The following is a 25,673-nucleotide window of genomic DNA, read 5'->3' as shown; positions in this document are numbered from 1 at the left end:
AGCCGAGTAATTTGGTACTGTAAGTAGGCCGACGGCGACTATGTTTAAACTGAAGCAACTGAAGACGATTTCAAGCCTCAACAGAGCATATCAACCCTTACCTTGTCCCCCGAATCTATCACGGGGCAAAAGAGCAAGGACAGATCGAGTACGCTCCGAGTCCACAACATTCACAACTCGAGATTTGCGCTGTCAGATCCCTTTTCCATTTCATCTTCATGCAGGCATTCTTGTTGATGTGCAGGTCTGCTCCGTGCCCACACACTCTTGTTTACCTGCGGTTCCCCCTGTTTGCGATATTCGCTACGCTCATGAGCAATTTTGGTAAACATCTGCCTCTCAAAGAAGCAGGTCTTCGATCATGCTTCTATTCTGCCGTCAGCCAATTGAATGGCTCTGAATCTTTACTGTGTCTTCTATAATCTTAATCGAAGCGCCGAATCTGCGAGAATGTTTGGCTAGCCCATAGCCTATTGTGTATTCCCAAACACCCGACTATGTGGAGGTCACATCATATTCGATCTTTCGGTGAATCATCATCCGCTCACTACCAAAGCTCTTGACACTGCTGGCGCTATGATCGCCCAAGGGCCCACCATATGCAGTCGCAGAATGTATCGCCTCACCCGGATAACAGGCTAGTGACACTGGCTCGGTTTTCGGAGGTCTTTTCGTGCTATTTTTGCGATCAAGTGACTCCAGAGCGTACACGTCTGGGTTTGTCCTTGTCGTGGAGTTTTGACCATAAGCCCTGTTGCCGTAGGAGCTTTCAAGGGTCCCAGCTATGCCTTCAGTGTGGAAGCGCCCGAGGAAGCCTTTTAGGCAGGGTGTGGTCGCTGATACCAGGCTGTAGCCACACAAAACTTGTTGCCAAACAAGGGTGCCAACGGCTTCGATACTCGATCCGCCGTATTTTCGGAAGCGAATGTATGCTTCGAGATACGTGATGAAGATTGCAGGGACACTGTGTCTTGAATTAGATGATTCAAAGGTAGAGTACGTTGGGAGATGGCTAATGACATTGGGGAGACTTACAGGATTCGAGGTAAGAAGGCGACGATTATGGTTGCCTTCCGCACTTTGCTGATTTTGACTGAATAGAATAGAATGGCTGGTATGACCACCAGCATGATCTCGAGACAGACATCGACTGCGGCCACGACTTTCCACCGTGCAAGCTGGTGTTCACGTTAGTCTCACAGACTGGATTTATACGAGATGATACTGACATCACCCGGACATTGGGGATTTTTGTCTAGGAGCAGCGCACTACTTGGGGCACAATTGATACTGACTGTCATGGTTGAGGCAAGCGTCCAGACACCAGTGGCAACCATGGGGGCTGTGCAAAGATTGTAGCCTTTTTTAGCTGTTCCCGCAAAAACTTGTCGAAGGAATAGAATGACGCTGCCTTTGGTGAAGCCAACGGTAAGGATTGTCAGGATTCGCGATACGGAGACCAACTGGGGCATTTGATGTCAACAGGGCGCTTTGATAAAATCATGGCAGGATGCGTACCTTGGCGGCGTTGGATTGCTCTATGCCAAAGACCTTTCTCCCGACTCCATCGTTGAGTGAAGCATACATGATGCCCCATTGCGCGATTCCCACGATCTAAAGGGCCGTCAGCAACGTGATACTGTTATTCGAAATGCGTCAGAGCCTACATGCGCGACAGCAAGGAAGAGATCATCCAACGCTAACAGCTTGATCTTGATGGCCAGCCGAACGAGGAGAAGGAGGCCAGTGTAGGCCAATGTGATGGAGGTGGCTATCCATAACGGCGCTTGATGATCAGAGGGATTGTACTCTGAGAATCGTGAACCCTGCGGCGTCGACATCGTCAAGGAGCGGTGACTGTTGCTTGGGAATCTCAAAGGCTCTCGTTATGCTAGCAACGATGCCATGAAGCTGCTAAAACATCAAGCCATGGGACGACTGTCAATTGGCAACAGCTGAGTCGGCCGTGGAGTACGGCTGTTTGGTTCCATGTGTGAAGCAATATTGCCGTGCCTTGATCTAGATCCGACGCGCAATGAAATGGGTCATCACATACCCTACATCTACCTAGTCGAATCTGGTAGATCATGCCGTTTGCATCAGGCACGGGAAGCATGGCAAAAGCTAATCAGTACCATGGAAATTATAGGTTCAGGGGAGAGCCATCACTCCGCGTTCTGGCAGTAGCTTGAGTTAAGCATTTCGTAGGTGGGTTAGCGCATATCTAGGCTTGAGGTTGGATTCGTATCAATTATTAGCTAATGACGGCCATAAGTAGGCGGGGAAAGCCACATCCGACCACGCCTGTAGCAAGCTATCTCCAACCTACTACTCTGACCTAGCAAGTCATGACGGGTGGCTGTCCATGTGCTTGATCGACAGACATGAAAGCTTAGCTCACTAGGCTCACTAGCTGTCATTCGAAGGATTCCCATTCGAAGGATTCCGCCTACAGCCATTGATTTGCTCCCGACCCTCCCCACGCGACCATCCCCACGCGACCTCACCCAACCGTTCTCCCCGCTGCCCGCTCCCTCCTATGTGTCTTCGCAAAACAGTGTGCAACTTCCCCAGCATCTACCGAATAATCCGCACCTATCACTGCTGTTGAGAGTTCCACAACAAACCCGCTAATCGCAATTGCCTTTCTTGCGTTCTTTGAATCTGTTTCAATGAACGCTCACGCTCGCATGCAATCCTTTTGACGTTCATGCTATCTCAACCTGATTAAGGTCGTCTTTCTACTGCCTCAACGTGCTGTAGTTATCCCTTTCACGCTAGCCTGATTGCCATTGGCATCACCCTCGATAGCTGGGAGGAGAACATCACCCCACTACAATATGGATACAGCAGCCAAAGACGAGTCTCTCTTTATTCACTCTGAGATTCACAATGTTCCCGATGTCTCTCCCGGCGACATCTCGGAGAAACTTGGAAATGACTGGGATCAACGAGGTTCGTATACCATTTAAATGGGGGTTCTAGCTGTACCGAGGCTGATATATTCATCAAGGAATGCAAAGGATAGGGAAGAAGCAGGAGCTTCGTCGCGAGTTTCAATTCTTTAGTATCACAGGCTATGCGATGATATTGGGATGCTCCTGGGAATTTGCTTTGATGTGAGCCCACGGAATCATTTGAAGTCGGAGTTGCGATGAACGTGGCCGGCTATTGACGGGATATCTCACATAGTAATGTTGTTTTGACACTTTCCAATGGTGGAAAGGCCGGGACAATATATATGCTGCTGGTGGCCATCTGCGGCGTGTTCTTCGTTTGCTTATGTGAGTTCAATCCAAATGCCCCCAGGAAGCACCTTGCAATATATTGCTAATGTCCAAAAGCTATGGCAGAGATGGCGAGTATAGCGCCAACGGCGTAAGGCAAACTCCTAGCCAGATGAAACATTGATCGTGGCTGACCAGATTGTGCCGCAGAGGAGGGCAGTATCATTGGTAAGCCCATTGCTTTGATGAGCTACAGCTTATTAAATTCGATTGACTTATTGTCTCGCATAGGACTTCTGAATGTAAGTCACGTCTTTGCAAAAAGCTTCTGCGCTGCCTCGAGACTGGTCACTAAGCCGCATCCTAGTTGCACCACGTAAATATCAAAAGATCCTGTCATTTAGCGTTGGCTTTTTCTGTGTCCTGGGCTGGCAGACCAGCCTGGCGGCGACCTGTTTCGTGAGCTCAATATCACTTGGTCCAACACAACCACAACTGAACCCTTCTAGGCATCTGCCCAGCAGATCACAGCGCTCATTGCTCTAAGCGATTCAACCTACGTGGTGACTCAATGGCAGACCGCTCTGCTTTCATGGGCTATTCTAGGAGTAGCCATCCTCGCCAACACAGTGCTCTTCCGAAAATTGCCCCTCATCGAAGGCATTGTGACTTTCCTCCATGTCCTCGGCTTCTTTGCTTTTGTCATCGTGCTTTGGTGCGTGTTCGAGACTCATCGCCCGCAGAATTACCTTGTCATAGTGCAAGAGCGCTGATCCGTTACATCGCAGGACCATGGCTCCCCGGGGTAGTGCCTCGTCCGTGTTTACCGAATTTGAATCAAATGGCTGGCCTGCCACTGGATTAGCTTGTCTCGTCGGTTTGAATGGACCTTTGCCCTACCTGACTGGTGCAGATTCGAGCGTACACTTGGCAGAAGAGCTGAAGGACTCGGCTTGGAGACTACCACGATCTATGCTGGTCGTTGCAATCTCTAATTACATCACCGCTTTCATTATAGTTGGTGCGTGTTCCCGTCATCTTCCCCCACCACTGGAAAATGACTAACGTCTATTGAAGTCACTTTGATGTTCTGCCTCGGCGATATTGACGCCGCTATCAAGTCTTCGACGGGTCAGCCATACATCGAGGTCATACTGAACGCCACGCACTCTGTTGCTGCCGCAAAAATACTTGCGACTGTCATCTTGATAATGGTCTTGTCGTGCTCTGTCAACGGCGTCACGACAACATCAAGGCAACTCTGGTAAGCTTACGTGGACTCAAGTGCTTCTTCTAGTTTACGAAATCTTTAGTTAATCTCTCACTAGGTCGTTCGCTCGGGATGGTGGCCTTCCGTTTAGCCCTTGGCTCTCGAAGGTGCACCCTAAGTTGGACGTGTGAGTCTCTTCTTGCTTATTTAGAGTAATTCAACTCATATCATCGACAGCCCAGTCAATGCAATGGCAGTCTCGATGGTATTTACCATCTGTCTCACCGCTATTGCAATTGGGAGCGAGGTAGCTTATGGAATATTTGTATCCCTGAACGCCTCAGGCCTACTTACAAGCTACATCATTTGCATCACATGTATGTGACAACCTTGACTCAGCCTCAAGCTTCAAGCGCTCACTCACAAGTCTCAGGTGTCCTCTCAAGGCGACTGAGCGGCGCATCACTCCCACCTTCTCGCTTCAACCTTGGCAAAGCCGGCAATGCAGTCAACATCATTGCCCTTTGCTTTCTCTCCGTATTCTTTGTGTTCCAATTCTTCCCAGCCGCTCCGGGTCCGGCGCCGGCCGAGATGAACTGGAGCTGCGTGATATGGATAAGCGTTCTTATATTCTTCATGACGTATTACGCGTTTATTGGACGGCACAACTACGTGGGACCCGTCGCGTACGTGAAAAGCAATTTATGAGCGAGGATACGTTTGGCTATATGAAATGTCGATAGAATATCTTTCTCAAGAAAATTAGTGATACCAGGAATGGAGTCATGTGAAGTGGGGGTCGTCGTTGCCGCGTGGCAGCTCGCTGGTGGTATTTTGGAAAAGCGTTTAGATTATTCTCCTCCTTAGCACGGGAGACGAGAGCACTGTGCTCTGTTGGATTGGATACGAGAAATGGTTGGTCACTACAGTTTCCACTTGAAATTCGTCCTTGGCGGAGCCCGGATCGTCGTCATTCGAGAGGAGAGTAGCGCGACGATGCGTACGTGCTGAAGGTTCACTCCATTCAACATCTTCCTTCAACGGTCTTCGATGATCCATACGCTAGATATGCAGCTAAGAGGAGGTTCACTTGCCCCACTATGGCTTTCGATTTTTACTTGTCCTGTCCTCATTCATCCATGTTCACGTACAGCAGGAATACACTCTCTACAGTTCAATGTCCGGCTTCGCACGACTGGGCTTGTCCGAGATGACTGTCGACACTGAGACTGCAATGAACCTGCTGAGCGAGGATGCAGCATGGCTGCTACTCCAAGTCGTCGGTGTTGCCGCCGTCGTCTTTATTTTGGTACAAAAGATGATAGCCCAGTACCCATCGTTATCCTCCCGTCTTAAATCATCTTCTTGGAAGCATACAATCTCTGCTGAACAAAAGGAGCTTTCAACACCATCAAAATGTCTCGACATCAAGGCGAATAAACCCCCACAAGACAGCTTGGATTGGGCATCAATGGGCGAGATAACTCCCTTGCCTGACTTGAATTACCAACGAGTCGAGCCGCTGCGCGTCTACAAATTCAGTCCAAAGTACTTCCTCACAATGGGCACGTCAATCCTCTTTCCACCTGCCATCAGAAACCCTTCAAACTGACAAACTAATGTTCAGGTCTTCGCAAGACCGATGTCGACCATATCATCCAGATCGACAAGCTTTATCCGTCCCGAATACAAGCCAGAAAGGATATCATCCAACAATATCCTGGCGCCCTCGCCTGTCTTGATTCTGGCGTCTCAATGCTGAATGAGCTTTACGAATTCCTCGTCCAGTGCTATCTACCCCAGCGGTACCCCACCATGTTCAAGTTATCTGCTGCCCAGGATACTCTTCAAAATCTAGTCACTGACGAGGTGGTGCTATGCGATGCTCCTGCGGACCGCTTTGAGACTCTTCGTATCCTCAACCGTACTGTAGATGAGGATTTTCTATTGCTGGCGCCGTCAACCGACGGCAGCTGCTACAGCCTCCAATCATTTGTATGGGCCGTGAGTGAATACCTCAATCCTTTCCGCACTAAATAGCAATGCTGACTTCGCTCTCCATAGTGTAAGTAGTACTTTCTAGCCAGTACATCATAGGTCAAGCATCACGTATAGAATCGAAAATGCACACTTGAAAGTATTGACTTGAAATACAAAAAATCCGCAGCTCCCCTTTTCCCCCAACTCACTCCCCCTTCCTTTTACTCATCACTCTGTTTTCTGATAACACCCTTCCAGACCCCGTAGGCTTCGACCCCCAAACAAAACTCTCTCTCACCCTGTCCGAAGCGCACGCCCCGATCCCAAATTACTCCACCAAGCTCGCCCACTCCATGGACCGCTACTTCGCTGCCCTCACACCGCGCGACATCCGGTACCGCACGAACTGGGCGCTGGCCACGAACGACAATCTCTGCGAGCGGGGCGAGTACCATCTCTACGAGGGCCAGGAGGCCACGGATACCGAGGTAGACGTAGAGAATTGCTATGTGAGGTGTGAGATCCAGACGCTTTTTGCGCTGCCGAAGAGTGGGGGAAGGGTGTTGGCTGTGCATCTGTATCAGTATCCGCTTAGGGAGATGAAGGAGGTGGGCATGGGGAGGGAGATGTGTACAGCTATTGATGGGCTGGATGGGGGAAATGCGGTGGGGATTGCGAGGTATAAGCGGTGAGTGCACATTCTGAGAAAAGGGAGAGGTGGGAGAATTGGGAGTGGCTGACTTCTGAGTAGGGCTCCGGTTTGGGCGGAGAAGGTGAAGGATTATTTGCTAAACTGACGAGATGATTGAGCCCGAGATGTAGTAGGACCTGAAAATGGAATGCAATATTTTCGTAATTCGGAAAAGGAGGACTGCAGTTATCCCAAACAACGTTTCCCGTTAGCCTAGAAGTCTTCCTGAGTCTGCCTCTCGAATGCCTGGCAAGACCTACCTGTCCATCGAATACTCATGGTCGAATCGTTACACAAATTGACCTCCATCTCATGCAAATGATTCCGCCACATTCCGCTTCACAATCCCCTCCAAATGCAGTCCGCGTATGCATCATGCTCGAATTATCCGCAATCAGCACATCTCCCCTTTCCCACTTGAACCTCAGGCAACACCTGTGATCATACATCAGTCGGCTCTCCGGTAGTATTGTGGCATCAGTGTGTGTTTCGTGTGGGGTGTTCGTATGTGGTAGAACACTCTCATGCAGAGGGGTGCACTAGGAGGTGCCTTCTTGCTTTCAAAGACTAGCATAAATCGATGTTCTGTTTCTCATAGTTGATCTGCAAGCTTCATAGTTGCGGAGAGAAAGGAAGGTGGCATTGCAAACAAGGCTGGCTTAGGATATTGACAGATTAGCTGGATCTTTGCCACCATCTGTCCACGTGCGGAATGATGAATGAGCCCCGAGGTCAGGCCACCAGGACTTTTGACCAGTAATGACGGGTCGTATCATCACGACTCTAATAAGGTGCCCGATAGCTTCAAGTGTGCGTGCTCCATGATGTCAACGGTGAATCGACGCTTCATAAGTCGTGAAAGTGGTGTTCTCTTCTCATTCATGCACTGCTTAAATCACAAACAACATCCTTATTATACGTGCTTTTTCAACGATTCGATCATAGTCAGGGATTTCGAAGCCAAACTATCGTCAACGCCTTCACCAAATGCCTTGTGGATCGCATGCACTTTTCGGCGAGAAGTAACATGCCACCAGACCATGATGCCTGACGAGAGACAGATCGTGACCGCAAAGTATAGCCACAGCCACCGTGACACAAGCTTTTCTCCATTGCCGGCTTGAAAGTTGAAGAAGGTGGTGCTGAAGAGAGTCTTTTTGGAGATCAGCAAGTGATTCGTAGGGAGAGAAGGAATAAGTCGTACGTAGAAGTTCATTCGCCTCTACTCCTTACTGAAAAATGCTTGAGAATCGTTTGACTTATTACTTACGGCAGTAAATGTCGCAGGTACGAACACCGTAGCGATCGCAGCGACGATGCGCATGGCTGCACTGTCTTGAGTTGCTATCAACGCAATACGTTTCTGGTCCTCTGATATGGTCTTGAGAGCCGCGTTATCACGCATGCTGAATGCATTGTCTTTTTGGGCTATCAAGCTGTAGACCTATCTAGTATGAGTAGATTCCGATCTAGATAGATCAGCTGCTCACCGTTTGCACTTGAGCCTGTGCACGTTTCGAAAGATATTTGGCTCGAGAGTGTGTCCCTTTGAGCGAACTTCTTAGAAGCTTGATCTGTACGCGTATGCGGGCTTCTGCTCTTATACGTTTATCTCTGTGATCGGAAGTTGCCCTTGCTATTGCTTTGCTATTGATATCGTCTACACTGTCTAACATAGGAAGATGAATCTCAGTCGCATATTCACAGTAAGACACTTTAGTCGTCATACTAGTGAGGTCTCGTGTGATGTTCTCGAAGTCTATCTCGAACGTAAATTGGGAGCGAGCTTCTGGGGTTCCGAGACGATCACAACATGGTTTGCCTGGATGCCATACTGTCGAAAGGCCCGTCTGCCGCTCAATGTCTACCATTAATAGATGACAATCGATGATGTAGGGTGCAATATACGCTCCTCTCAGTGATAGCAGTAGATACGGTACTAATGATGGAAGACTTAGGAGCTCTCGCTCGGCCAATATCTGGGCGCAGAACTTGGGCATCTCATCTTTTCGAAAGCCATGTATGAACGCACGCGTATAACAAGTATCGAAGTTGAAGCTTAAGGCCAGGCTGAAACGCCCGCTCGTAGTAAACGTGTTCTGCATCAGTACAGCTATTGAAATCCATGAGCGGTTGGAGAGACAGTGGGTTAAGGGTTCGCATACTCAATTCGTTGCCTTCTTGATCCTCAACAAAGACGTGGCAGCCCTCTTGTAACATCTGCAGGTAGCTTCGTGGCAACTGAAATTGATCAATGAGCTTTTCGAGGGTTTTAGACCTCAATCGCAAAGGGAAATCAAACAGATGACCGTTCCGGCAGCCGGAATAGCCTTCACTGAAGCTGTTGGGGTATCAGGACAGCACAAGCCGTGGACGACGAATAAAAAGATCATACATGATTGTAAGTCGCTCACTAGCATCTCCAGAATCTACATAGCTGGTCTCAGGAAAACGTCAAATCAATGTAGACGTAGATCAGACGTTGTAACCCTACCTGGCCTGCTAGCCAAGCCTCGCACTCGTCCCCGCTGAGATGACCCTGCGTCGTCACATTTTTCGTGGAGACCTTGCAGGTGTGAGTGGAGGGAGTCGAGATACGTTGGGTGATATTACATTGAAATTTGAAAGTTCCAGAAATTCCAGGTTGTCATGATCGCTAAAGACGTTCTCGAACCCAGCTCGGCCGTATGCATACAAACGATCAGAATCCTCCACCTGCTCTTCAAGATTCTGCCATCTACATGCACCAGACCTCATTGCGCGATACCCGCGACCAGTGTCCCGTGCAAGTCGCGGTACAAGACTGCGTGTACCTTATCTGGGGACTTCACATCGTCAAAGATGAGTTGACTCGTTGACTCGGGCTGCCGTTCGTTTAGGCACCAGCCGTGCAGGCTAACCATAAATGGCTAGAGCTCTTGGCGCTATAATTCAGGGGCTCAGGGGTTTGGGGGGACATGCTGGAGGTAGCTACAGTATGAAATTGGATGCAATAGGCAGCTCACCTCAGATAATGGGTCTTTATATTCAGCTTGGCGTTACTATTCGTGGTAGAAACCTGAATTCCTACAACACGAGAAACCAAGCGAGATCATTATGCAGGCTTGATGAGATATGCAGCAAGCAGAGATGAAGACTGAGATGAAAGATCGTCCCTGCATGATGTATGAGAAGCTCTCAATAATGTTGTATCTTATTCTCTTTACTGAATACCATTGCGTCAGCGCGTCTTCTAGCCGAAGGAGAAATGAAATCGTCTTATATCCTGCTATATCAACCTCCTTCCTTCACTTTCACTACTATTCCCCCTTTAAGAACGCGACTGCTCGGGGTATCTCTTATAGCTTCATGTCTGCCAAATAGGACGCTTTAGTGCTCAGCGCTATCTCTATCGGTACTGCAATCATTTGATATATCCCTGTAATGCCTCCCGAGCGCCTCTGCAGTATCAAAAAGGGCCCAACAGCGCCGGCATTGGTTGTCTTGGTAACTAGAACTTGAATGCTGCTCTTCATGGCGGCCTGTTAAACCTTCCCAATGTTGGCTTATCTGGTTCTGTTGATAATTCCGCGGAGAATTTGGGTCGAGTATAACAGAGGGTTCTGTTGTTTGCGACGTAGAGGACTGTGCAGCTATTGTAGGAGAGGCTATTAAAGACTTGTACTGTGCTAATGGGAGTCTACTCCGGCTGGTAAAGACTATTTTATGACCTATTAGCAGTCATTTTACTGTACTCACAGGCAAGCCTACTGTTCTTGTACGCCTGCCGTGCCGCCAATGCGCTATTTGGAGACTCAATCACGCCTGCAATACTCCCGAATACACTAGAAATCTGTCGCGAGGACGTACGTTGAATAGGTTGAGGAGGTAGAGGAGCTTGATGAGGAGCTTGAGAGGGACTGATGCCGGTTGGCAAGCTGAAATGCTCGTCACAGAAGCGTGGTCTCAGGATAGGCCTCCCTCCCTTACACGATCTTCCCATCCTCACATCGTGGCACTTGCATAGGACATCTTTCTGGCACTCTGGAGTTTCACAAACATGTGTCTCACACATTATTCAAAATGGAAATGATTTTGGCAGTTAGTACAGAGGACTTGAAGAGGTTGAAACCTTGAGAAAGCTGTGATTGGATTGAATGAACACAGTCAGCGTCGATGTGAAAGCGAATTCCAAGTTTCCAAAGCACCATACGCGTTGATGTGTCTTCTCGTGTTCTGTGTCAATTTCTGATTGTCCTGCTCAACACACCACAACAAAGCACTAGCCTGCAGAATTGACCAATAGTGCATCAATTGTCGATATTCAAACATGGATGCCAAATTAGCATGGCTGTATTAAGTACCCGACTGACTATTCATCGTATAGAGACAGAGGAGGCCTTTGCCGAGTGTATGACTCGCTATTCAAGGAAACATTGGCCTTCTGAGGCACCGAACAATGGGTCATGCAAACTGGATTTCGGTCAATGAATAATTCTAGTAGCTCTATCGTACATGTGTCCCTGGCTAGATCAATCCTCCTTAGTGCAGTCTCATCGCTTGCTATTCACTGATTCATGCCCTTGACAGATGTGGCCACTGCTCTATGACACAAGCACCCGCATGATGTTGAGTTACTCGAGCTCAAAAGTAGCCCGCCGTTGTTTTTCCTGCAGCGACAATCAGTCACCTCCCTGGCGGTGAGTTCCGTCCCAATCCTTTCTTTCCAGCCTGTCGGACCGCCATCTTTGAGTATCAGAAGCTCTAGGGCTTGCAATTGACTGTGCGGCGAGGGTGGGTAGATATCTATGAAGCGCCTACGACATCTCAAAGGTCGCGGCGCTGGGTCAATAGAAGGCTGATAAGTCGAGTATGTTCGTGGATGAAGACTGCTACTCTCTCGCGGCTTGGGAAATGATACCAGGGAAAGTGTGTTGCTTCGTAGTGCGAGATCGGAGCACAGGCTCCCCAGATGATGGGCTCCCATCATCGGCCTGCTGCTTCACGGGCTGCCGTGGTTGAGAACCTTCTTTCTGTCGAACCTCTTTTTCGCGCTTCTTATATTGAACGTTGGACTGTACCTTGACCTTTCTACGTCTTTTCGTACCGCATCCATCGCAAAGTGGCGAAGTGCTACTGATTAATTTACCAGAACAAGGTAAGTCAAGACCGTTATAAGGCCTTACGGCATCTCCTAACTACGGTGTACCCACGTTCATCACAGTCTTAAGATTTACACATTATGAAGCAGCAAATAACTCAGTGTGAGTAATTGAAATGATGTGTGAGACGTCACTCAATTTATACTGGACAGAAAAAGGTTCACTAAGGATTTGTTGACTGAGTGTTGTTCTTCATACAACCCATAGAAAATTAATTATTATGATGATGGTTCATTCCTGGGAGGTGTCTGTTGCACCGCCAGCAGTGAGACACAGTGATTTAATTACAGTCATAAGTCCACCAGAGGGATCTGTTGGCTCCCTGGAATCCACTCGAACTGATATATGATTTCTGAAGTCGCTTGTAGAATTGGGTCAACAAATCTCTTTGCGAGATTGCAAGATAAAGCATGCAGGTTCCACTGTCTAATTGATATACACCCTCATTGTCTCAGTTTTGTGTTCCTGGCAGTCACTGCTATAATAATAGTCACGTCGGAAAGGATGATTGCCCCCAGACGGATATTTGAAACTGCCCTCAGGATCGATACCCTGTAACAAAGGGGATAGATGCCATGGAAGAGGTTCGTCCACAGAATAATCTCGTGGAGTAGGTTCGAAAAACTCAGGCAATGAAGGGGCTGTGCGACGACGGTCGTGCCGTTCATCTCTATGATGAGGCTGTTCGCGATCATGATGATAGGTAGCTGAGCATCGTCAGCTTTGAGGTCCAAGAGGGTATTTAAATTGACTAACCATTATCGACTGTAGCGCTTTCGGACCATGCATCAAATGATCTGGTTCTTGAATTCGTGATGTTAATGTGAGTTGGTGATTGGTGATCTGGACAAGAGAGCGAAAGTCAGCTTGCAAGAAGGTTATCGCCCTTGCCGTTTGGCGAGCCAAGTCCAAACTTACCGTAATTTCGAGCCACGTCTTCCTCATATCGTCTACGACGAGAGTCTTGCGCCTTCTGTTCAGTAATATGAGACTCCATGATACTACTTCTCTCGGCTGTGAGGTGAGACCGGCTCGCTAGGCCAAACCTCTCTTTCACCGTGTCTCGACTTTCTCTTGCCCTCGCTCTGCACTCTGCCTTGATTTTTTGATTCTGTTCCGACTTGTGATCATGGTTGCATTCTGTACAATATAGCAAATATTGGTGAGCCCGTTTTACCTCTCCACGGCAATTTCCATCCCTGATTGGCGAAGCACATTTTATCACGCCTGGGTTTCTGCAGTAATCACGAGTACATGTGAAATACATGCACATGATGTAGACCTTCTGAGTAGACAGAAAAGCTAAAGACTCATTCAATACGCTTCATTTGGATATCAAGGACGAACAGAAAGAGACATATGGATGCTCTTAAATACTGTCATATTTTGCAAGACATCGTGTGCACATTAAAGGACGCTTGTGACACATTCGTAGCACGACATTGGCTTTGCGACTCGGTGTCACAACAAAGATTTAGGGTAGACACGACTTTCGACACCTAACTGTCTTTGATATTTAATTCATTCAACTGGATCAGTCGTACGTATTCCAACATAGTATGTTTGGCTGCGAAGAGCAATAACAATACGTTGGGCCCCGTGAACATATGGACACTCAAAAATGGCAGCGGGTGACGAAATTGAATTTGGTCTTCGCTCTGAGTCGTACAAGCTCAGCCACTGTGGAAAATAGTCGAGTCCCTTGAGCATATGTAGACTATTTCCAGACAATAGCGGTACCACTTTCTAGCCCTTTCGATCTTCACCTTGTGCGACCTGGGGCGACTCCGTCACCTGATCACATTCACATTGTATTAGTAACACAGCATTGTGACACTGCTTGAAAGACGCCATGATTGGGTACTCGGATATCACAGAGCCTCGTGACTATCATTCACTGCAACACCTAGACCTTGACACGGGGAATCCCAATGTCTATATAAAGGTCGCTCCTGCCTATTTATGAAACTTTCGGTGCGTCCAAATATAAGCATAGGCGGCAAATCCAAAACTAATCCATGAACACCATATCAGCCTATCAAAGCACCATTCTCAGAGGCGTCTATTTTTCCCAATCATGTGTATCCAATTGACTTGTTGGGACTGCCAAGACGACATCTTGGGTCGCCCCAATTACAAACCTTGCCGCAATCGATACAAGCTAGGCTTCATTAAAATAGGAGAGCGGACATGCCTATCCATTGTCCGTAGGAATGCTCGTTATCCGGACGAAGGCGATGGGCTCTGCAAAATCTGCCGCATCAAGCATCGGGAGGAAGGGGATGATGAGAAGCATCAAGACTTTGAGGCGAAGATCAGACACCGGCAATCGGTCCTGAAAGCGGAGCGCTTCAGAGCCTACCAAGAGAGTATGGCAAAGCAGGACTTCAGCAATGTGACGGACGTAATGCTTCATCATCTTGGGTCACCACCCTCCCGTAAGGCGCAAGTATTTGGCGCAGCAGCCCTAGACCAACGCAGACAGGCGGAAATGAAAATCGCAGAGATGGGAAAGGTCCTCCAAGCCAGAGCGTGTGCAGCAAGACCAGATCTCCAGGGTTTGAAATCTCGGCAATCTGCCAATCCGGAACAGCAAATGGGAGGAATGCTTGATGATACTCAGCAACACTCACCGAGGACTGCAAATATGCTGGAGCAAGTACCAACGCCAGAGCAGCAAGTGTACTTGAATGATGTACCTCACCTGAATTGGTTGGATACCAAAGTGGAGGCTTCGATGTATGACAAAGAGAACGTTCCTGTAGCCTCATTGCCAGCACTCCAGGCACCATCGTTACCTTCTGAAACAATGACAATTGGTCCGTTGCCGTACAGAGGCGCAAACAGCGAAAAGAGTATGATTCATGTCGACGACTGTCCTGGAGGAGCACCGCAGAACTTTACTCAGACGACTACTACCAATTTTCTGCCCCACCTAGACCCGGACGGTGAATTATCACCTTTTTCAGCGTACGACCGTAGCCCGGATATGGCTCAACCGCAACTACCATCGGCACCTTCTCCATCACATAAGCCTGGGAAGTTCCAGACGCTACCTTTCAGGGACAAAGAAGGCTTCATCCTACAGATGCACCCTGAGAGGTGGGGAAGCTTTCGAAGAGGCTGTTGACAGAGCGTTTGATCAAGAGGCAGTGAATAAGTTTATCAGCAGTGGTAGATAGATGTATGATTTTGGATGCAAGCTGTGAACCATCCCGTTTCCCTTTTCGACCAATCTCCCAATGGAGCTATTCCACGCGAGTTCTTCTGTTGCCAAAATGAGTTCTTGCTCTGCGTGGAGCAAATTGATGGATGCCTGTTGCTCATGCTCACTTCTTTGGCCATAATGCTCTTCACTCGTGTTGGCATTGTACCACCTCATTGATCACGGAAGATAAGTGTCACGTCACTTCGAGGGTCGTGTCATGGGTCGTTTGAAGTGTGTCATTCACACGCAAGGGGCAATATAATGATCTCCTGAACCGCATTCCTCGCTTCGTCATCACGCTACCTCGACCCCATCGTCCGGTTATAAATGTGCATCCAATACATCTGTCGCGACTGTCGTCATGCCTGCGTTGGCCCAGATAGTATCGAGCGCTGCCCCTCTTACTATCTGATAGCTGAAGAGGATCGCGGGAAGCCCATCTGCCCAGCGAACGATTTCAAATATCTCACTCGCGCCGAAGGCATTCACGAGAACAATGCACCGTGCCCCGGCCCTACCCCAAAATATCACCATCGACTCCAGAATAGCCAGCCAATCAGCCCTCACCATCAAGCCAAGGTCACAGCCAAGAGCAAGCATAAGATGAATGATTACCACGATCCATCCATCTACGTAAAACCAGGCCAACTTTGGCATGAAGAAACCCTCTACAACGTACGCAATGGGCCTTGCATGGACACCGAAGCCGGCCTGGCGCTTAGACACGCCTGCGACACCTTACAAAACACGGAAGCGAACGGCGTGGCAGCGCGCTACGATCGAGACCACATACGGAGGCGAAGCCAGACACCTTTGCCCGATTACGGCGGTGGCAGTATCAGTGGCAGCAGTGTGGCCGGAAGCGGGTCAATGGCACCTCCAGCTTACGTCCCAAATCGGCATGGGCCAGCGCACCAGATTGGGAATATGGCAGGATCGTCTAGAAGAGCCAAGGAGGATCCAGTGGAGGTTCCTCGCAGCATAGTGAAGATGTTGGACGATTCTAGACGATCGGCTGATGCGAGGCCGACGACTGAGCAGATCGTTGCCGCGGAGATGGTAGCAAGATATCAAAATCCGTTGCCTGATGGTTACACGTGGCCCGGTGATGGAGATAACGAAGAGAGGAAGCCGACGCGGACATTGGGATCACCTTTCCACCCGATCAATAAGAAGCCGAAGGGGCATAGAGGTTCGGAATGATGGTAGGATTTGGTAGAGGAGGCGAATGCCTGGATATCTTTTGTGATTGCTTGCGACTTGGAAAATGCATTGTCTGCGCGAAATGCAAGGCTTGGGTTAGAATGAACAAAGCTGTTGGGATAGAGGACAAAGGGCGTTCTTCGATCATAAGAGAAAGAAGCATATGCCACCCCGACTATAACGATCTGTGAAAGACCCCTGAGAGAGCTGGCAACCCGACCCGCTCCTTCCTATGGTCACTCACATATAGTCGGAGCTGATTGGCACACGGACCAAATGGGACGAGGGTGTAACAATATCTGGCCTGCAAATGATGACTTTTGTAATGCAGATAGAAGGGTCAATATAAGTCGTTTCACATCAAGCTGATTCTTCCACCAATTTCCATAGAAGCTTGTCCATCAGGCATCTCGCCGTTTCGCCCAAACACAAATTCTTGATAAATGTGCTCGAACTTCTTTCGCTCTTCTCCACTAATGGATCGCCTTGTGCTAGCCAGAGACGCATCAATGTGCTTCCATTCAATAACGACTCTTACATCTGAGTCCTTGACTCCAGTCGCTTGGGTATCTAGTCTTTGCTCGATCCCTCGACGTGCTTGCTTTTCCTTCTTCTTCGCCAGCTTGAGAGCGTCGAGTTTTGCAACAATGGCGGCGTATTCTGCTGCTTCTTGGGCTTGAGAGAGTGCCTTTGTTCCATTATTCGGCCCCTCGGACTGACCAAAACGAAATTGCAGTATATCAGGTTTTATGGCTTGTTCACGTCTCTTGAGGTCCTTTCCTTTCTTGCCATTGACTTCTTGCTTTGAGGATTGGTCCCCAAGGACGTCATGAATGGCTTCAAGATGTGCATTATAGACCACGGCTTGTAGGTCAGCTCCGGAATACCCCTCTGTCCGTCGAGCGATTTCCGCAAGATTTCTTGAACTACTTTTCTCGGTTTGAACTCTGGGGCTAAAGTCTAGCTTCTTCGCTAACGTACGAATAATGTCAAGTCTTTCAACATACTTAGGCATGTCACAAAGCAAGCTTTTGTCCAATCTTCCGGGCCTTAGTAGCGCGGGATCAATCAGATCTGGCCGACTCGTGGCAGCAAGAACATAGACTCCAGTCAAGCCTTCTGCGCCATCCATCTGGGTAAGCAGCTGATTTACTACTCGATCAGTGACTCCAGTTGAGTCGTGACCCCGCTTTGGGGCAATACTGTCAAATTCATCGAAGAAGAGGACGCACGGGCGAGCGGATTCCGCTCGCTCGAATAAATCGCGAACGCTCTTCTCGCTGGCACCGATGTACTTATTCAAGATCTCAGGCCCCTTCACGCTGATGAAGTTGAGACCGCATTCCCCAGCTACGGCAGATGCAAGGAGTGTTTTGCCACAGCCAGGGTAGCCGTAGAGCAATAGTCCTGAACGAAGGCGAAGAGGACACTGTGCAAATATGGGAGCATAAATCGTTGGGTACTGAAGTGTCTCTAATATGATCTTGCGAGTCTCATATAAGCCACCAATGGAGCTGAAGGTTGTATTGGAAGTTTGAAGAGTGACATTGCGTAGTGAGGCGGGCGAAAAGCCCTTGAGTGCTTTCTGAAAATCGACAGCAGAGAGGGAAGGTTGGGACTCGGTTGATGGACTTTCGACAGCCCTGATTATGGCTTCGTTCTTTGCCCGCGATACAAGAAGAGTGAGATCACCAGGCTGATAGCCATCTGTTTGACCTGCCATCTCTAGCATATCTAGATTAACATCAACTTTGAAGCCATCACTCTCAGCTCCTTGGTTTGGCTCTGTTGCTTCTGCCATCCAGGCCGCATCTTCGTCATTTGTTTGATTATGCACATCACTTTCAATAGTCCTTGTACCATTGGTCACGGTTTGCGATCCCTTTGTCAGAGCTTTTAACATAATTATTCTCGCGTCTTTGTCCAACGCATGTAGATGGATAATTTCCTTGATAATATTTGCACCTACGATAATGCTATTCAACGACTCCTTGCTCTGTGCTGTTGCGAGAATCACTATCTTCGAGCGATCAGCGCAGCAGTCTCGAATCAGTGAACAGATCAGCTCACTCGCATGTCGACTGCGCTCATTATCGGCGGTCTGGAGCTCGGTTTCCGCTGGACACAGTTTGTCCAAGTCGTCTAAGACGATAAGAGCCATACCGCCCAGTTGAGTACCCCAAACGGCATTTGCGAGCAATCGTGTGATTGTTTCTTTGATCACGGAGACTCGGGCCTCCTCGGATACTAACTTGCGGCAAGGAAAAAAGGGATGAATGAAAGAGATGTCCCAAACGCAACTGTGCTGCTATAAATTGGGATACTGAGGACTTCCCAGAGCCCAAGCCACCTGTCATCAACACCGAGGAGCCATGGATTAATTGAGAAGCGACTTGTTCTTGAACGTCATCAACTCCAATAAGAGTACCTGGCTGCAGATGCAGATCTCCTTCAAATCCTTCTTCGTCGCCGAAGCCAACAGGCTCGGGTATGCTTTGCTGTAGGCTGACATTGCCCCTATATTCGGAGCCGAAGCACCATCTCGGATCGTCTCTGGTCTCTCGGGTATCACTAGAGGGTTGGCTCTGGAATCTAATGATACCACCTGGCCAAGCGGCACGAGTGTTGTGAGGAAGATATTGTCCATCTGTGATAGGTCCACTCAACAGACCACTGTCAATAAGCCACGAGACCGATGTTCTCTTGATATCCCGCTGACCACCAATCTTCAGTCCATCTTCATCACTTTCGCTTTTAAGTATCGGGAAAAGTTTCAAGCCCCCTGTTTCGCTTTTGGAAGATTGTGATGGTGCTGCTGAGATGCGGAGAACACCTCCACAAATATTTCGAGCTCCTAATACCAGGCTCAAAGGGGGGATATAGCGGCATGGCGTGTGTCAAAGGCATCTTGCCATTCTAGTAACCTGGCGACTACTCTCGTAGAGGGTACACCAGCTTCGGCTGCCTTTGCGTCTCTCAACTTTTGATATTGATGGGAGTCTAGTGGAGCCTTGGTGGTAGCTGGCTTCATGATTGATGCATAAACCCACTTCACGCCTTTAAGCGTGCGATGCTGAAGAACTTCCCGGTCAACCCACAAACATGGCCAGACTTTCTCTTCTGTGATATCAGCTTGTCGATCAAAGTAGTCTTGACAAAGAGCTTTGTCCACAGGACGCAAAAACAGCGCATTTGACCCTTCAGATTCCCTGCCACTTCTGCGACGGGCTTCGCGGGTCCCAATACTCCTTTTGCTGGTAATGCTTTGACTTGTGGTTCTATTTTGATGACTGGGTCGTGATCGGAGCTTCGGGGCAACAATGACTTCACTATCTGGGGCCAATTTTACAAATGGCACAGCGGAACTCGGCGAGGGTGTCAATGATGTGACTATGATATTAGCGGTAGAGGTCGGCGAGAGATGTATGGTTATGGGATGACCAGGCTGCACTTCGCTTGATACCGGATTTGGGAGAGCCCTGACTTGGGAGAGTAGGTAATTTTCGAGGAAGCTCGCGCGACTTTCGATGACTGATTTCATCTATTAGTGTGAGCCATACGCAAAGAATGTCATGGCTTGCCTTCCCAGTCACTCGGCTCCAAGGGTTCTACATTGACCGTGTGTGCCAAAGGAGGGCTTAGGTGGAGCTGCACATTAACCTGGCTGTATTCAGCCGACCGAAAGGGTTGTTTAGATAAGAGCCAACCTTCTGACCGTCTACAAGGCCAAGTGTACGCCCAAAGATACCATCTAATTCGATGATATCTACAGAACCCTGCTTTCTCTTACTGCCCCTACTTGCGAGCGCCGAGGATTCCGACCGAGTCGCATCCCCGGCCCACCCCACGTAGAACGATTTTGAGGTACCGGACGGGCCTTTAGAGGGCGTAGCAGCTCGTAGCTCTACGATGACGTCTTGGACGACCTCTGAAAATTAGTCAATGTACCACTGGAAGTCTGACCGGACTTACAGCATTCGCGTTATCGAGTACACGTTTGAGAGATTGTGGAATAGTGGCGAAGCACGTCCGCAGTGGCACAAGCCTGAGCTCGGCTGTGGAAAAAGACATTGTTGCCACAAGTCATGTCAACAGTTCAGCATATGTACACGGTTTGTTCTCCCACCCGGTCATTTGTATAGGTAAGGCGGACCTCACGATTTATTTTGGACTCTGCCGAGGTCATTTTTAGGTGGATGTGATTGGCTCGGACACAGCCGACAACCCTAAACGCGTTCAGGGCGCGACGCGTCTTTCAATTAAGCAGCTCTACATTCAACCCTCGCAAGCACGCACCCACTCCTTCTTTGCGACGGGGAATATTCGTACTCAATCTCTGTGTTTCTCGGCAACTCACTCAACTTAGAGATATCTTTGTTGCGATTGAATGCGCTATGTCGCTCTTGACTTGGAAAGCCCCGGTTGACTATGAAGCCCAGCAGGGCATGTTCATCAAGTCCTTACACAAAGCAATTGGCTGACCCTGACTGCAGCTGCATTTGAAGATTTCTTACAGAACTATAAGTCAACCTCAACAGACCTAGAAGCAATAGAAGATCTCAATCTCGATGGCGATGCAACGGAAGATGAATATGATACCATGGACGATGTAGTAGGGGGCAAGCCAACAAGACAGGGCAATGGAACGAGAGGACCGCGGCAAAAATATATGGATTTGCTACAGAAAGTCGCGGATCGGCAGCTGAAAGAAGTCATAATTGAACTGGACGATTTGGATAACGTACGGTCTCTCCTTACAATGCGCATTCCTGACTGCTAACGATGTTTGACAGTACGAAAAGAGCTACGAAGAGCAGACGTTACGATTAGTCGACTCTATAGAAAAAAATGCGAAACACTACATTGACATAATTTCTCAAGCAGTCGATAAAGTGATGCCAAACGAGACGAAAGAGGTCAATTTCAAGGACGATGTTTTAGACATTATCATGTCACAGAGAGAGAAAAGAAACGAGAGTGTCGTGCTGGCTGCACAAAATGAAATCGAACCATCAAGGCCGGAGTCGATATTTCCTGCAGCATTGACGAGGCGATATACACTCGTCATCAAACCCCAGTCGCCTGCCGGGGCTGATAGTACCAAGAGCAACAAGGCTCTTGCGGTTCGAAACGTACGGGGAGAACATCTTGGGAGGTTGATCACAGTGCGAGGAATTGCGACAAGAGTATCCGATGTCAAGCCAGCTGTTCAAGTCAACGCCTATACCTGCGATCGATGTGGGTGTGAGATATTCCAACCAGTCACCTCGAAACAATTCACGCCTATGACTGAATGTCCTTCGGAAGAGTGCAAGCAAAACAATTCCAAAGGACAGCTCTTTCTCTCAACTCGAGCATCCAAATTTCTACCTTTCCAAGAAGCGAAGATCCAAGAGATGGCAGACCAAGTACCTGTCGGTCATATACCGAGAACACTCACTATTCACTGTCACGGTACGGTTTGCCGGCAGATAAATCCGGGAGACATCGTTGATATCGCCGGTATATTCCTTCCTACGCCTTATACCGGCTTCAAAGCGATTCGAGCCGGTCTTTTGACGGACACTTACCTGGAGGCGCAATATATCAACCAACACAAACAAGCATATGATGATCTCACATTTGATGCCAGGACTTTTCGGAGAATAGAGCAGTATAAACACTCCGGTCACATGTACGAGTACCTGGCAAAGTCGATTGCCCCTGAAATATACGGCCATCTTGATGTGAAAAAGGCTTTACTTTTGCTCCTAATTGGTGGTGTCACAAAGGAGATGGGCGACGGCATGCGCATAAGAGGCGATATCAACGTCTGCTTGATGGGTGATCCTGGTGTAGCCAAATCGCAGCTCTTGAAGTACATCTCTAAAGTGGCTCCTCGCGGCGTATACACCAGCGGTCGAGGAAGTAGTGGTGTCGGTCTGACCGCTGCTGTAATGCGAGATCCAGTGACCGATGAGATGGTGTTGGAAGGTGGTGCTCTGGTCCTGGCAGATAACGGAATTTGCTGCATCGACGAGTTTGACAAGATGGACGACAGCGATCGAACAGCAATCCACGAAGTGATGGAACAGCAAACCATTTCAATCTCCAAAGCCGGAATCACCACGTCTCTCAATGCTCGAACCTCCATTCTCGCGGCTGCTAATCCCATATATGGCCGCTACAACCCTCGCATTTCACCCGTCGAAAACATCAATCTTCCTGCCGCACTCTTGTCGCGTTTCGACGTCCTCTTCTTGATGCTTGATCAGCCAACTCGGGAAGCAGATGAAGAATTAGCAAGCCATGTCACCTTCGTTCATATGAACAACAAGCATCCTGAAACCACGGGCGTGATATTCACACCTCACGAAGTTCGACAGTACATTGCTCAAGCACGCAGCTGGCGACCAGTCATTCCTAAGGAGGTCTCAGAATACATGACAGGCGCGTACGTGCGCATGCGACAGCAACAAAAACGAGATGAAGGCGGGAAGAAACAATTTTCACACATCTCTCCGCGTACGCTTCTTGGTGTCCTCCGTCTCGCGCAAGCTCTAGCCCGATTACGCTTCTCATCACAGGTAGTGACTGATGATGTGGATGAGGCGCTTCGATTGATCGAGACGAGCAAGGCGAGCTTACACAATGATGGGCGGGGGATGAAAGATCAGAGCCCGAGCAGCAAGATTTACAATCTTGTTCGGGCGATGAAAGATAGTGGTGCTGCAGCTGTGGGTGATGGCAGTAGGGGAGAACTTAGTATCAAGAAGGTGAAGGAGAGGATCATCGCGAAAGGCTTCACGGCGGATCAGTTCAGCCAAGCGGTGGATGAGTACGCAATGCTTGATGTAAGTATTCCCATGCTTTGCGGGCTGGCTTCGTCGCTAATGGTCTCTGATAGGTCTGGCAAACCGCTGCCCAAGGCACACGATTGGTGTTCATTGAGTCTGGTGACGATGTGGACATGGATGAAGATGATATTTAGGTCAGGTAGAATTATTCAGGGACAGCGTTCAAAGCGTATTTGTTGTATTATATGCCAGTTTTTGGCGCAGACAGGAGACGTGTGATACTCGTAGATTTACATGCAGATGCTAGTATTGTTTGCTGAGTATATGTTGCTTACTTTTGGATGATGCAATCGGAGATGTATATCTTGCAGCTAGAACCAGCGTTGGCATCCGCAGAGCCGCACTGTCACTCACTAAGCTTGCGCCCATTAGATAGCGTTATGATACTTCATAGAGATTCTTCATCACTGAAGGATTTGTTGGGGAGTGAACACATGATCGGCTGGACCTGACAGCCAGGGGACTGAGTCTCCTCGACATTGGTCTCGGCGCCCCCTTGCAACACCTCTTGTACGACACACCTTCCAAGTCCCTCGAAGGCTTACCCTCATCTTCCACTTCTTCCGTACTCGCAAGCTGCACGTCCAATCTGATAGTCCATACAACGTCCTCTCTGCGCAGACATGCGCGACTCCGGCTTCCACCCATTTGGTGGACGAGTCAGTCGGCAATTTGGGGAGAAAGTAGGTCTACAGCTGCCATTTCTCATTGCGTTACAGAACCATGTACGAGCTCTGTTAAGGAGAAAGGGTCCAAAGAGGAATCGCACGATGCTGACCAGGCCTTCATAGCTGAACCCAGATGATCCGTATCTCAGTTGTACGTGATCAAGCTCCCCACGATAAAGGTGCTCAAGCTAATGCCTGGTTCAGATCATGACGTACGATGTGTGTGCGTCCGCAAAGGCGTAATGAGATTGAACACCGCTGATGCGGCCTAGTGACAAGAGAAGACATCAGGACGTTGAAGGACGACTGGTTGACGGACAATGTACGCCGAATATGCCCGCAGGCTCGTTGATTTGGCTAATCTATGAACAGAGCATATCGTTCTGGGAAGAGTAACGTTTCCTCAGATCCTCCTCCGCCGCCTCTCCTAATGCCTCGCTTTCCGCAGATACCTCGAGCGTGAACACTTGGCAAAAGAACACACTGCCCACATCGTCCTCCTCCGGCCAAGCATGTCCTTCCTGCTAATGCAGACCGCCAACCCGGACACTCTAAAGACGGCTCTCCCCGACTTCAAACGAACGACACACATCTTCCTTCCCATTAATGACTGCCAGAACCCCAATCTCGCCGAAGGTGGTTCGCATTGGTCCCTCCTTCTCGTCTCCGTCCTCGACGGCATCGCTTTCCACTACGATAGCCTCTGTCCTGCAAATCATGCAGAAGCGGAGGTGGCGACGTATAAGTTGAGCCAATTGATGAGACGGCCGTTGAAATGCTTGGATCTGCCGGATAGTCCGAGACAGGAGAATAGCAGCGACTGTGGGGTCTTTGTTTGCATACAGATGAGACATTTGCTACTGAAGAAGCTATTGATGGTGGAGAGTGAGCAGCAGGTCAGTATGAGCATGGCGGGCAAATATGTGAATGCAAGTCAGGGACGGAAGGATATGTTGAGAATTATTGAGGGATATAGGAAGGAAGGGGAGAGGAGAAGGTCGTGAGTATCCCTGTGCAAAGATTTGAGGCAGCGGAGGCTGACAGCTTGATGTAGGAGGAGCTCAAGTCCATTCAAGTCGGCTTCCAAGACTCCGCCACGGATCGAATGAAAGCAGGAGCGGGATGAACATATGATGGCTAACGTTTGCATGAGTATAATTTGTTGAAAGCGTGGTGTTGAAGGAAAATTAAAATCATGACTTTTTATCGGCCACTGGGATTCATGCCTCAACAAGTCGCTCACCCAATCAGGCGCTGCCTTGCCATATTTTGATACGAGCACTTGCATCTCCCTGACTCCAACTTAGGCATTTTTCCTTCACTGGTCTCTATCAAAACCTTTGGGGCTGGATTTGTGCCAGCCTGAGAAATGCTGCTCTTCTTTTGTGGGCCTTTCTGAGATTTGCAATACCTGTCACGCTAGAAATGATATTGCGAGCCTTTCGCTAATTCCATTGGCTGACATTGGTGTAGCGGAGCCCATGCTGATACAAACCGCCGAGGATTGAA

The 25,673-nt window shown here is 48.8% G+C and overlaps 10 protein-coding genes across 10 annotated transcripts; 6 read left to right on the top strand and 4 right to left on the bottom strand.

Moving 5' to 3' along the window:
• Positions 1-495: 495 nt before the first annotated feature.
• Positions 496-1,472, bottom strand: KY384_008973 (uncharacterized protein; the record flags this gene model as incomplete). Its single annotated transcript, XM_044817459.1, has 3 exons — positions 496-964; positions 1,036-1,178; positions 1,296-1,472. The coding sequence occupies 3 exons, from the start codon at positions 1,470-1,472 to the stop codon at positions 496-498; spliced, it is 789 nt and encodes a 262-aa protein (XP_044664612.1).
• Positions 1,473-1,500: 28 nt separating this feature from the next.
• On the bottom strand, positions 1,501-1,841 carry KY384_008972 (uncharacterized protein; the record flags this gene model as incomplete). The annotated part of the gene is made up of 2 exons (XM_044817458.1): positions 1,501-1,614; positions 1,668-1,841. 2 exons carry the CDS (start codon positions 1,839-1,841, stop codon positions 1,501-1,503), a joined length of 288 nt encoding a protein of 95 aa, XP_044664611.1.
• Positions 1,842-2,840: 999 nt separating this feature from the next.
• Positions 2,841-4,000, top strand: KY384_008971 (uncharacterized protein; the record flags this gene model as incomplete). Its single annotated transcript, XM_044817457.1, has 4 exons — positions 2,841-2,955; positions 3,438-3,455; positions 3,519-3,529; positions 3,737-4,000. 4 exons carry the CDS (start codon positions 2,841-2,843, stop codon positions 3,998-4,000), a joined length of 408 nt encoding a protein of 135 aa, XP_044664610.1.
• A 19-nt stretch (positions 4,001-4,019) lies between these two features.
• KY384_008970 (uncharacterized protein) lies at positions 4,020-6,477 on the top strand (the record flags this gene model as incomplete). Its single annotated transcript, XM_044817456.1, has 7 exons — positions 4,020-4,248; positions 4,305-4,491; positions 4,556-4,624; positions 4,675-4,814; positions 4,871-5,123; positions 5,611-5,978; positions 6,065-6,477. The coding sequence occupies 7 exons, from the start codon at positions 4,020-4,022 to the stop codon at positions 6,475-6,477; spliced, it is 1,659 nt and encodes a 552-aa protein (XP_044664609.1).
• Positions 6,478-7,556: 1,079 nt separating this feature from the next.
• KY384_008969 (uncharacterized protein) lies at positions 7,557-8,979 on the bottom strand (the record flags this gene model as incomplete). The annotated part of the gene is made up of 4 exons (XM_044817455.1): positions 7,557-7,693; positions 8,075-8,261; positions 8,379-8,552; positions 8,599-8,979. The coding sequence occupies 4 exons, from the start codon at positions 8,977-8,979 to the stop codon at positions 7,557-7,559; spliced, it is 879 nt and encodes a 292-aa protein (XP_044664608.1).
• Positions 8,980-14,326: 5,347 nt separating this feature from the next.
• Positions 14,327-15,379, top strand: KY384_008968 (uncharacterized protein; the record flags this gene model as incomplete). Its single annotated transcript, XM_044817454.1, has 1 exon — positions 14,327-15,379. The coding sequence occupies one exon, from the start codon at positions 14,327-14,329 to the stop codon at positions 15,377-15,379; it is 1,053 nt and encodes a 350-aa protein (XP_044664607.1).
• A 405-nt stretch (positions 15,380-15,784) lies between these two features.
• Positions 15,785-16,660, top strand: KY384_008967 (uncharacterized protein; the record flags this gene model as incomplete). Its single annotated transcript, XM_044817453.1, has 1 exon — positions 15,785-16,660. The coding sequence occupies one exon, from the start codon at positions 15,785-15,787 to the stop codon at positions 16,658-16,660; it is 876 nt and encodes a 291-aa protein (XP_044664606.1).
• A 355-nt stretch (positions 16,661-17,015) lies between these two features.
• On the bottom strand, positions 17,016-20,731 carry KY384_008966 (uncharacterized protein; the record flags this gene model as incomplete). The annotated part of the gene is made up of 5 exons (XM_044817452.1): positions 17,016-18,911; positions 18,985-19,493; positions 19,613-20,191; positions 20,409-20,586; positions 20,633-20,731. 5 exons carry the CDS (start codon positions 20,729-20,731, stop codon positions 17,016-17,018), a joined length of 3,261 nt encoding a protein of 1,086 aa, XP_044664605.1.
• Positions 20,732-21,054: 323 nt separating this feature from the next.
• On the top strand, positions 21,055-23,630 carry KY384_008965 (DNA replication licensing factor MCM7; the record flags this gene model as incomplete). The annotated part of the gene is made up of 4 exons (XM_044817451.1): positions 21,055-21,103; positions 21,154-21,401; positions 21,454-23,493; positions 23,547-23,630. The coding sequence occupies 4 exons, from the start codon at positions 21,055-21,057 to the stop codon at positions 23,628-23,630; spliced, it is 2,421 nt and encodes an 806-aa protein (XP_044664604.1).
• Positions 23,631-24,119: 489 nt separating this feature from the next.
• KY384_008964 (uncharacterized protein) lies at positions 24,120-25,218 on the top strand (the record flags this gene model as incomplete). Its single annotated transcript, XM_044817450.1, has 7 exons — positions 24,120-24,155; positions 24,288-24,315; positions 24,369-24,383; positions 24,437-24,486; positions 24,537-24,556; positions 24,613-25,060; positions 25,141-25,218. The coding sequence occupies 7 exons, from the start codon at positions 24,120-24,122 to the stop codon at positions 25,216-25,218; spliced, it is 675 nt and encodes a 224-aa protein (XP_044664603.1).
• Positions 25,219-25,673: the final 455 nt, after the last annotated feature.

This window comes from Bacidia gigantensis, assembly GCF_019456465.1.
Source record: "Bacidia gigantensis strain McMullin 20006 chromosome Unknown scaffold_268, whole genome shotgun sequence".
In the NCBI taxonomy this organism is placed as follows: domain Eukaryota; kingdom Fungi; phylum Ascomycota; class Lecanoromycetes; order Lecanorales; family Ramalinaceae; genus Bacidia; species Bacidia gigantensis.
The sequence above is the reverse complement of the archived record's forward strand: the minus strand, read 5'-3'. Positions and strand labels throughout refer to the sequence as shown.